This window comes from Paramormyrops kingsleyae, chromosome 24, assembly GCF_048594095.1.
Source record: "Paramormyrops kingsleyae isolate MSU_618 chromosome 24, PKINGS_0.4, whole genome shotgun sequence".
Taxonomy (NCBI): Eukaryota; Metazoa; Chordata; class Actinopteri; order Osteoglossiformes; family Mormyridae; genus Paramormyrops; species Paramormyrops kingsleyae.
The window spans coordinates 14,966,870-14,978,225 of NC_132820.1; the positions used below are offsets into that span (position 1 = coordinate 14,966,870).

At 47.3% G+C, this 11,356-nt stretch overlaps 2 protein-coding genes across 6 annotated transcripts; both read right to left on the reverse strand.

The window, feature by feature from the left end:
• Positions 1-1,217: 1,217 nt before the first annotated feature.
• Positions 1,218-3,666, reverse strand: cwc15 (CWC15 spliceosome associated protein homolog). Of its 4 annotated transcripts, none has more exons than XM_023837921.2 (7): positions 3,565-3,666; positions 2,910-3,051; positions 2,630-2,742; positions 2,357-2,451; positions 2,081-2,191; positions 1,869-1,993; positions 1,218-1,697 (listed from the first exon to the last, which is right to left on the reverse strand). In XM_023837921.2, the coding sequence occupies exons 2-7, from the start codon at positions 3,038-3,040 to the stop codon at positions 1,568-1,570; spliced, it is 705 nt and encodes a 234-aa protein (XP_023693689.1). In that variant the 5' UTR covers positions 3,041-3,051; positions 3,565-3,666; the 3' UTR covers positions 1,218-1,567. The 4 variants fall into 4 exon arrangements, with proteins under 4 accessions (XP_023693689.1, XP_023693688.1, XP_023693691.1 ...); XM_023837920.2 differs by having other exon boundaries at positions 3,554-3,656; XM_023837923.2 differs by having other exon boundaries at positions 2,910-3,054; positions 3,565-3,649.
• A 1,614-nt stretch (positions 3,667-5,280) lies between these two features.
• Positions 5,281-10,257, reverse strand: fam76b (family with sequence similarity 76 member B). 2 transcript variants are annotated; one of them, XM_023837910.2, is made up of 10 exons: positions 9,810-10,257; positions 9,124-9,188; positions 8,759-8,813; positions 8,197-8,352; positions 7,934-8,088; positions 7,783-7,833; positions 7,458-7,532; positions 7,244-7,379; positions 7,049-7,150; positions 5,281-6,908 (listed from the first exon to the last, which is right to left on the reverse strand). In XM_023837910.2, the coding sequence occupies exons 1-10, from the start codon at positions 9,894-9,896 to the stop codon at positions 6,819-6,821; spliced, it is 972 nt and encodes a 323-aa protein (XP_023693678.2). In that variant the 5' UTR covers positions 9,897-10,257; the 3' UTR covers positions 5,281-6,818. The 2 variants fall into 2 exon arrangements, with proteins under 2 accessions (XP_023693678.2, XP_072562745.1); XM_072706644.1 differs by having other exon boundaries at positions 7,244-7,532.
• Positions 10,258-11,356: the final 1,099 nt, after the last annotated feature.

Sequence of the window (11,356 nt, forward strand, 5' to 3'; positions counted from 1 at the left end):
GTTCAAAAACAGCCTATATAATATAGCATGAATTTTCAGCAGCTTTCAAATATTTATGTACCATCATTCTGTGGGTGATTCACAGAGCAACGTGTTCTCATGCTTTAATTTCTGAAGTTGTGCACTTTCAGTTCATAGTGTTGCGGTCTGTTTGTGGCTGCATCTTTTCTAGGCTCCATGCTCCAGGGATCCAGTGGCAGGTTTTACACCCACCTTCTGCCTGTCTGAGAAGATACCTGCTTTCTGCCCGCTTCTGTGATGAACAAGATGAACACCACCTGTGCCTCGTTTTGGTCCGGGTTTCTTGCTCATCACATGAATAGAAGGACCATTTGCCTGCAGCTTAAGGAGGGCTTTGTGTGTGGGAGAGCTTGTTAGTACTTGTGATATATTTGTGGTAAACTTGGACTTGACCTCTGCTTGGACTATATCTTTCTGGATTGCGATTTGGCTTTGGTGTGTCTTAGTTTGCATATTTTGTGTTTTGTCAGTTGTTAATTCTGTATACACCAAGAATAGGGGGTGGTTGCCTTTTTGGTTTCTGTTTATATGTGTTTGGGCTGTGTTTTCGGCTAGTTAGGGGAGTGTTTGCCTTCTTTTTGGATTTTCTTTTGGTTTAGGGCATGTAGGTTTTATGCACCAAGTTAGTCACCTGTTTTATTTGTTGCTTTGGCCTGGGCCCCTCCTGAAGTTCACACTTATGGTTCTGTACTAAGTGTGACACGTTGAAAATTTAGTGCTTTGCAGTTTTGGTTATTTGTCCCCACTTATTTTCTTTCGCCGTTTTTCCCCACATCTGACACGTCACAAACCCTAGGCTGGGACGTAACACATAGACTCACCCTTATTTTTATCATAATTAATAATAATCCTTTACAGAGCTACATGTGTTCCCTGAAAAAATTCAGTTTCCTGGTCAAAGATCCGACTGCAGATTTCCACTGACACTGTCTTGATACATATGTACAGCCTATTTCAGTGTTAGACAATGAACCTTACTTGGTTCTTTTATGTAGTAGTACAGGTTCAGCACATATTCCATGCATAAGTAAGCTTCACCCACTTTGCTCAAGGGCACCAGATAACAGACACCCAAAATGCCAACAGAAATTAGATCACTTTTGGAAGAATACTGACTGTTATGCTAACATGCTAGCAGAGACGATGCTGTTATAGAACTCCAGGGAGTAGAAGTCAGTGGACAACAGAAGACAGGCTTTGGGGGTAAAAAAAAAATGCACTTAAATTTAATAAGATAAAAACACAAAGAAATTAATTACAAACCCAGGAACATGGATGTGGTCAACCAGAAAATATAACAGTTTACAACATAAAGTACACAGCTTCCCCTTTTAGTCATATAAACCTACTCATACTGCATGGGGAAGAATCACCTGCAGCCACACAGTGTGCTGCAGAATGTATGTACACATCCAGCAGAAGCAGGGGTCAGCTGTACTGCAGCCAAAGGGGAAGCAGATTCGCTGGCACAGGCATGTAACTGCAGGCTTGCCACTGGAGCTCAGGATCGCCTCACATCCCGACACTCATGCCAGCACCTGGCTGCTCATTTCACATATTTTTCCATAAATTTCTTGTGGAATTCAGATCGCAGGGTATCATTAACAAAACGCTTCTCCCTCTTTGAGTCATCCACACCCTTGGCACAGTTCTTGAAGACCACGTCATCATCCCACCTGGGGGAGGGGGCACAGTAATCTGTTAATACCCACAATACAGATCATTTAGGTTTCTAATAAACTTCCCGAACTCCATGACGTGCTTGTGCTGGGTTCCTTCTCTGCAGTGGCAGGGTGTGCTGTTGCCCCCTAGGGCTATCCACCCCACACCACACGCACTATACGCACCTCCTCTTGACGCTGAACGTGGTCTGTGGTTGGGTCGGTTGCTGGCCAGCCAGGTTGAGCAGAGGGTTCCCACTCAGGATGTTCTCCATGCGAATGCGCTCTTCCTCAGCCTTCTGCTCACGTTCCTACACCAAAGAGAACAGGTACCCCAGTGCATGGTGGGAAACGCCCATGATACTTGACCGAGCAGATCCTCGTGGGTTGTAGCCTACCTTGCGTTCCTGCTCCTCTGCACGTTCCTTCTTGATTTTTTCAAGTTCTGCCAGCAGAGCGGCAGTGTCGTCATCATCACTGTCCTCATCTGAAATGTCTTCCTCGTCGTCCTACACATACCCACACAGTTCCTTCACAAAACACTAACTGGACTGACATAGAACACTGTTACTCTTTGACAGAGCGATTAAACGTTTTACTGTTATATTTATGCAAGATTTAAATCTGCATTTTTTAAAGCTGTGAGTGCTGGAGGAAACAGCAGGACAGCCTACATCAGTCAGAGGGTCATCTGCATCCAGGTTTGCTGCTGGGATCTGGTCCAAGCGAGGCCTCTTTGACGAAGAGGAGGATGATGATGTTGTGTGCTCTGAAAGAGAGGAAAAAGGATTTAAAGAAAAAAAAAAAATCTATTCGTTCCAGGCCAGTAAACTGAAAATCTAAAACATTTTCACTTAATCAGAACAATCTTCAGTTTGCGTAACAGATTTTCCATAAGCACAATGAGCATCTTCTACGAGAAAGTGATTGCCTCAACAGGCACTCACCACGGGGCCCCCGCTCCCTGGTCTTATCACGGACAACTGCACGCTCCCTCTCCTCCAGCTCCCGGCGAAAATCCCGCCCACGGATTTCCTCTGGGGCATCCTGGGTGGGCTGCCTGGATGAGGACGGGAATTAAGGGGATTTCTTAAAAATCACTAACATAACTCCTGTACTGTGGCTTGAGCACACCTAGTATAGTAAATCCACACATTAAGAAAATAGGAAGCTCTCTTTTTGTCTCTCTCGCATGTGCACGCACGCACACACACACACACACACTACCGGTATTTGATCTTTGTGTGCCCCGGGAGGTCCCGACTGGAGTACTGCTTGGAGAGGGCGCTCAGGTCGCCCTCTCCCTTCCCCCGGCCGCCTCTGGCCGGCTCGAAGGTCGGTCTGGCCGCTGTCGTCATCTCGCCCGCCTCTGCTGGGCGAAAGAAGCTGACGATGAAAGACCACGTCCAGCACCTTGCTTCTTACCGCTATCCGAGCACTTTCACGGCTGGGCGTCTTTAGCGAAGCAGCCCGGTCTCGTTTTACCAGGACATCCGCCCGTTTGCTGTGCCCATTTACTTGACAGAGTGCTTGTTCTATCCACGACAAACACACGTCCGCACACACTCGTCTGCCTTCGATGGTTCGGTTTCCTGGCAAATTTAACGACCGTGCTAAAGCAGCTCTAAGTAAAAGTACCTTAACCCAACACGCAGGTGATCCAAATAAAACTTTCACTCAAAAAAGAGCGAAAACGTGGATCCCGCGGGTTTGTTGACAAGCTAGCTAGTTAGCATTGTTGCGTTAAGCTTAGCGTAGCAAAAGAAGCATTCACGCAAAATGTAATACAACACCAAAATAAAAACGTTTACATAACATCCAGGAAAAATAATAATAACGATAATAAAAAAAGAAAAACATAAACTACTTACTATTTACTCACCGACTGAACAATCGTGAACACTGTGATATCCCAGATGTCCCCGCGGTCCAGATGCTCTATGGAAAACGAATAGGGACAAACATATCTACCTAATAAAAAACGCGTTTATTATATGCAGTCTAGAGCAGGGACCTTTAGCCTGTCCGTTCACGTACGCCATATTACTTAACATGAAACAAACAAAGAAATATATATAAATAAATAATTCATAAATATTTCAATAATTCATGTGTCCTTTTATTTTTAAATAAATCAAATTCAATAATTAATTAAATGAGCCTGTGATTTGCTAATACTTTGCAAAATATTATATATTTATTGGTTGACATGATATTTTGGCTTTTAATCATAAGCAGTGAAGTTCAAAAATTGGGAAAATTTCAAAGGAGAGGTTCATTGTTTTGTTTCATATACGCAGAATTAGGCCTATATGTCTGACTTGGAGCAAGTTAAGTAAAAGCATTTGAATTATTACCATCTTCTTATTGTTAAATAAAGCTGAAAACAATCTTTGAGCCTTCAGTTTAGCATACAGAGTGCCCTCTACTGGATTCCGTCAAATAAGCTGCATGCCAGATAAGTAGCCAACTTAGCTTTGTGCTGGTTTGAGTACATGAAGATGTTCCTGATGCGTCTGTGTACAGCTGTCCTCGACTTTTCACTTTCACCAAGAGGTGGAGACATTGTACCATCCACATGAAAAACCATATAAAGCTGGGATCTCAAAATACCAGCTTGTGACTTATTTGTCAATCATTATTAAATGTGTTCCGCTGATCCATTGATCACTTTCTATTGAGAATAATTACAGCGTAACATCATTTGGCTTAAGCTGAAAGCCTAGCTGGGGCATCTAGGTTATTGGAGTTTGGTAACCCTGGTATAATGTCATTGAAGGGCATTGCTCATATTAAATTCAGTTATTTTTCAATTACAGGTTTCCTTCTGCAGTCCAAAAACGTGGAGTTAGGTCAACTGGTGTCTTCAAGGTGCCCACAGTGTGAGCAGCTGCCCTTTGATGGCCTTGCATGTACCGTTTCCTAGCACAGACCTCAGGCTCACTGCAAGACGGTTATGCAAGACGGATGGATATTGCATTGATGGAATTAAAACTAGTAGAGGTTCCTTTTTTACTTATTGGACAAAGTACTATCTGGAAAACCCTGCTAGATATTTTATTTGTATACTGTCTTAGCACTCTGACTTGTTTTGCAATATGTTTGTCTGTGCCCTGTGTACTTGCTGTTGTGTGCACAAGAATTGCTCCTGGGCTCTATAAAGTTTACTATATCTAATCCTCAAAAGCATTATAAACGCATGAGGCCATCATGTATCCATCTAGTGGTAAATGTGTGAAATTACACCTGCAAACCATCCTAAACCCCTTGAGGCTGCTACTCCGCTACAAACCTGGGCCCTAATATTTATTCTACAGCCCCACAGGCTGCAGTGTAACAAAGGAAATTCGGCTATTGCGAAGGCCATAGGGTGATACAACTAAAGAACTGAAACATTTCCAGTGCCTGAGTGTGTGGCGATACAGGAAGGATTCCAAACCCAGTGCCCTAGCTCCTCTCTACACATGAACACAGAGGCGCGAATCTCACCGCACACCACAGAATCTGGGCCAATGAGAGTCTCTCCTCAACACCATATAACTAAGTGGACCGGTGCACCCAGACTACGATCAGGGAGCCCAAAAGAGGCACACAGAGGTGATGTTTTATTAGGTTTAATATTCTCTGAAACACTGCATTTGGAAAAAAGTACAAAAGCGCCCTTGCAGGCAGGATGTCATCTTTAAAAGAATTGCCCACTAAATACGGATGCGAGGCTCAGCTCTGAAACGACCTGCACTGCTGCTCTCCACATGCAGCGCTGCTACCAGCTGTCTCCAGACCGGCAGGAGGCCACGCAGCCACTCCCCGGCAGCGACATGCCGAGGGGAAGGCGCAGCTCCTGAAACAGCACAAACCTCACGCTGCTGCTTGGCATTTGTGGTTACCCAGAAACTCCACCCGCCACACGCTGCTTAGTTTCACCCGGGGACCAGGACGCAACGGCATCTGTGGCTGCAGAAAGGGGCCCCCAACCGTCCTGCCTGCACCAGTGTCACTGGCGCGGCCGCCCCCAGGTACAAGCGCCACATTTTATACTGACGTCATTAAAAATACAAACAAGGTATCTGCCATCAACATGAACCAGTTGTTTTACACAGACAAGGGAAATCCATATAAATAAAAATTAAACATTATAAAAACGACCATAGGCATATAAAAACTGATCCAGGTTCTGTTCCCAAGGTGATTCAGACAGAAGCCTATGTCTGCCTGGTGGGTAATGTTCCAGGTCCTGTTTAACATTTTGTACAACTAGAAAGTTCTCAGAAGCTGGACTACACGGACCAAGCGTAGTCGCTCTTACGACACTCCTCGGGGAAGCCGGACAGGGCGGCGTCTCTCTGACGACACTCCTCGGGGAAGCCGGACAGGGCGGAGTCTCTCTGACGACACTCCTCGGGGAAGCCGGACAGGGCGGCGTCTCTCTGACGACACTCCTCGGGGAAGCCGGACAGGGCGGCGTCTCTCTGACGACACTCCTCGGGGAAGCCGGACAGGGCAGAGTCTCTCTGACGACACTCCTCGGGGAAGCCGGACAGGGCGGCGTCTCTCTGACGACACTCCTCGGGGAAGCCGGACAGGGCGGCGTCTCTCTGACGACACTCCTCGGGGAAGCCGGACAGGGCGGAGTCTCTCTGACGACACTCTTCGGGGAAGCCGGACAGGGCGGCGTCTCTCTGACGACACTCCTCGGGGAAGCCGGACAGGGCGGAGTCTCTCTGACGACACTCCTCGGGGAAGCCGGACAGGGCGGCGTCTCTCTGACGACACTCCTCGGGGAAGCCGGACAGGGCGGAGTCTCTCTGACGACCCTCCTCGGGGAAGCTGGACAGGGCGGCGTCTCTCTGATGACACTCCTCGGGGAAGCTGGACAGGGTGGTGTCACTCTGACGACACTCCTTGGGGAAGCCGGACCAGGCAATTCGCTCTGATGACACTCCTCGGGGAAGCCGGACCAGACCACGATGATGCTGGCGTGTTTGAAGGATGAATGCAAGCATTACAGTGTATGCGTGAGTCAGTGTGAAACAAAGGTGTTGAGTTATGTCCATTAGCAAAGAGATGAGCGATCGAAACCACAGAGAGAGGCTCCTTTAGAGAGCCCTCGTCACTCTGTCGGGGGGGGGGGTGCCGTCATGGTGATAGCAGCGTGCCCCCTGCCCTCTCAATCTTCTTGCCCTTGGAGAGTGCTGCCACCTGCTTGAGCAGCTCCCGGTTCTTGGCCTGTGGTGGAGACAGAGGTTCACATGCGGGCCGGGAGCCAGGTAGGGGGAGAGTGGCGAGCGGACACGTGACATGCAGGTACGATGGCGAGTGGGTATGCGGGAAAGTGGGCACGGGGGCAGAGCAGGCACGGGATGTACCTGCTGTTGCTCCATCGCCTCCTTGTGTGCTTTCTCCATATTGTTCATTTTCAATCTCATATTGGACTCTTGGTACTGGAAGTCGGCCTTCAGCTCTGTCAGCTTGGAAGGGAGACAGGATAGACAAGAACATGGTTTATCCAGGGCTGTACCCAGATGTGGGGGCCACCCAGCCTGCCTAGGGGAGCCACTTACTTTCCTGTCCTTCTCCAGGATGGTCTGGTCTCTCTGCTGCAGCATCCTCTTCAGTGTCATCACCTCTTCCTTCAGCTGGCTGATCAGGATGAAGTTGTCCGTGGTCCCAGAGTCCATGGACTGGGTGATGGACCCGCTGTGGGGGCAGGCGGGCGTGAGAGTGAGCACGATACTGCCTCTTCTATCCATGACAAACACAAAAGCCCACACATACCTGTCTCCGTTCGATGGCTTGGTCTCCAGCTTGGCTTTTTTCTTTGGGGTTTCATTCTGGATCGATGACTTATGGCTGAGGAAGAGGAATAAAAGGTGGAGAGAGCATACAGAGTTGAGCCGGAGTACCCCATCCCTCCCAGACGAGTGCAAAGGGTCAAAGGTCAAACTTCAAATAGGAATACAGGGGCTATTTTTTTTTTTATTAGTCAGCCAATGACAAAACGGCAGGCAATAAACTAAATAAGCTAAAAAAAACACGAAATGATGACGGCTTCAGCAAGGTTCATGTTTATAGGGGGAGTGGGGGTGAGGTGTGAGCTCACCTCCGCTTCCACAGGCCCTGGTCCTGCTCTGGACTCAAACTGCTGCTCAGCCTGGGGACGGGAGGGGACACACACACACATACGCTTGAATTTAACACAAGGAGGGGGGTTGTGGGCTGGTTGGGTGGGGCACAGTGGAAGATGGGCCTACTTGCGGTGGGAGGCGCTTTGCCGGTGGTGCTCCTTATCGCTGAGCGACGAGGAGTTGGAGTGAGACGAGCTGAGGCCCTTGTGCTGCTCCTTGGTCTTCTGTAGGACGCGCCGGTAGGACAGCGTGCAGAGCCAACAGAGGAGTTTACCATCCACCTGGGGAAGGGGGGGGGCAAGACACTCAGTCCTGAAAGGTGATCCGCTCAAGCCTCACGCCACACACATGGTCGGTCACCCCGTTGGTCACTGGCAGTCGTGCCGCACCTTCCTCCTCCCCTCCTCCTTGCGGTCGAAGGCGCACTGCTGCTTGCACTGCTCGCAGGGCTGTGGCGGACCGTACTTCTTCTCCGAGTTGGTGCAGCGCTGGCACTTTGTGCCGATGAAGGCGGCGATGATGTTGCAGTACTGGCACGGCTTGGGCTGAGACACCAGGGGACACCATAACATCAGATATCATGCCCCACGCTCCACTGACACCTCTTACACCGTGAGGCTAGGCTTGCTGCCTGTGACATACAGAAGGAGCTGAAGAACTTGACATTTAAGGTTTTTACAACCTTCAAAGCAAAGTAAGAGCAGTTGGACGTCATATTTCTGGTACACTCGGATGGCTCGAATGACTCTAGACCCTTGACATCTCAGGGGAAGAGCATCAGTTCACTTGGCCGGCCTGGGAGTCTCTGGACCGCCCACAACTCAGGGGAAGAGTACTGGCTCACTCAGCTGGCCCAGGTGACTCCGGACCCCACATCCCAGGGGAAGAGCCACTGCACACCCAAAGCCAGGATAAGTGATGCAGCTGTAGAGTGCAGACGGATCCACTTACCGTCCCAAACTGCTTCACGTTCTGAGCACACTTCTTGCAAATTGTGTTCGTTTTGCTTGTAAAAGAAAAAAAGCTGACATGAGATTAAGTCTGAACCAAACATTGACCATCACAGCAAATACCCAGGTATGGGCTGAACATCACCTGACCCTGAGAAAGCAACCAATCAAAATACGGCACAGACATACAACAGGGACACCATGCTTCGCTACCACCTCCATCACTCAGTATCTTTCAAGTACTTTGGCGGTAAGAAAAAAAAATCATATTGGAAGGTGTGCCACACAGACATCTCAAATGTCCACAGCCTCTCTACATACCAATGAACACCAAGCTCCCAAACACAGAGGGGGGGCACCACCTACCTCTCCTGCTGGAACTCCGATCTGCAGTATGTGCATTTCACTATAGGGTGCGCTATCCGGCATTCCTGTTTCAACACAAAAAGGGCATGTATTTCTTTATGGAGGAGTGCAACTGGAACTAGTTTTCATGCCTTGACATCTGCTGCACACATCCGTGACACGTGACAGGTGCCAGATGGGAATGAATGACACAATATGTGTGCCGCACATGTGGGGGCTGATTCACTGAGTGTAAGTGAGGGACACCCAGCCGCGAACCATCCCGAAAGCCCCTGGACAAAACTCACTGCAGCATCATGACCCGGAGCTCCACCCTCACATAGTCATTATTAATGATGGTCACTACACACCCTGACAGAAGCACACACACTCTGCCCACCTGTCAGTCAGTGTGCTGGACTATTTCTACACAGTATGTGTAAAAGCACCACACAAGTGAGAGGGCACAGAGAAAACACCCTCACTCTCTCATACACAAACACGCACACATGACCCCCACAGCACCCTCACACACAGAAACCCACATACAAACAGAGAAGCCTCCTGCACGTTCTCTCAAACACACACAGGACTCCCAATGTCCCAAACATAAAGAAGAACAAACAAACAAACACACACACACACACACACACACACACACACACACACACACACACACACACAAATCCTCATACACAGTCGCTCACCTTGCACAGCTGCTGTCCCTGCGAAAGCTCCTCAAACGGGTAACGCTGGTTACACTTCGTACACGCGTACAGAGCCGTTGTCGCCATCCTCACAGGCGCAGCTCAAAGAGATGGAGCGATGCAAATTGTGAACCCGATAACCAGGCAGCGCTAGCTATTAAAAGTGAACCCGATAGCAGGGAATAGCTAACTAGTAAAACGGTCAACCCGATAACCAGGCAGCGTTCATTAGTCAGTCAGCCATATCAGCACACTAGAGCTACGTGAAATGTTTATCACTTAAATGTTCAGAGAACTGTCTAAAGAGTCAGTACATATTCCGCTGTGTTAAGGAACTCTGAAGCTCTTCCAAGCCTTTTCTCATTTCTTCCCCAGTTTCTTTTCCTCTATTCTTCCCTTCTTCTTTTCTTTCCTTTTTTTCTGTTTCCGCGTCGTCATCTGGACCGGATGTGACCGACATTCGTAAAGGAAGATGTCGCGAGCCAATCAGAACGAACTACAGAGAGGCGGGACTTTCTAGATTAAAATGTAACGTCCAATCAGGGAGCAAATCACACTCCCCATTTCAAAATCCTATTGGTATCTTTTTCATATCGTTTTAGACGCAATGGATCCCACGTACCAGTTCCTTACGTTTTATAGAAATCCGCTTCGGTAAAGTTATTTAGCCTGCATAGGAAACAATATTAATCTACAAGTAGAATTAATTAAGTTAATCTAAGTCAGTATTGTGAACGGCAGTGCTTAAGTAAGTAAACACGAAGTTCGGCGCAATACCTGGCAGGTTTTGTCATGAAACCGTAATGTCAGCTGGTGATTAGCACCCTCGCTCTTCTTGCCTTCCACCTTCAGATAATACGTATTTTGTTTTTTTTAATCATTTGAATCGTATATATTATTTATAATACATTACAATAATATAATTAACTGCGAATTGTCTTGTCGTCTGCTCAGTACGGGAAATAATTCTGCTTGACTTCATTTGAAGCAAAGTAGATAAACTCGAGTTTGGAATGGAACTGTACAGAACATTAATTTAGTATATGTGGGGGAATTAGTGGGTCTACCAATGCACCCTCTTTCCCCGGATAGGCATATGCATCGTAGAATTGCTTATATAATTATCCCTGTACTCTTATTCCTTTCCTAACCAATACCCAGATAGCAACAACGGTAAATGCCCATTCTAACACACAAAAGCCTGCAAAATGTCATTCTAACAAACGTTGAAGGATATAAACTTCTGTCATATCGTTATTCAAAAACTAATAAAAAATATTGTGTGTTGCTACCAGGGATTGTAGAATTACTAAGCTAACAAGCAGTGGAACATTTGTACAAAATCTAAATGTTGCTGGATGTCTTAGCACACCTCTTGTTCAATTACAGATTGTATGTAAATAATTAAGTGGCAATATGAACCGCCAGCTGTCATTTGAAACTGCTGTTTATGCCTTTCACACATATATTTATGTACTTATGAAATAAAACTTTTTAGGGACTAGCAAACAGTCAGTTTAATTGATTTAAATCTCATTATCATCTTC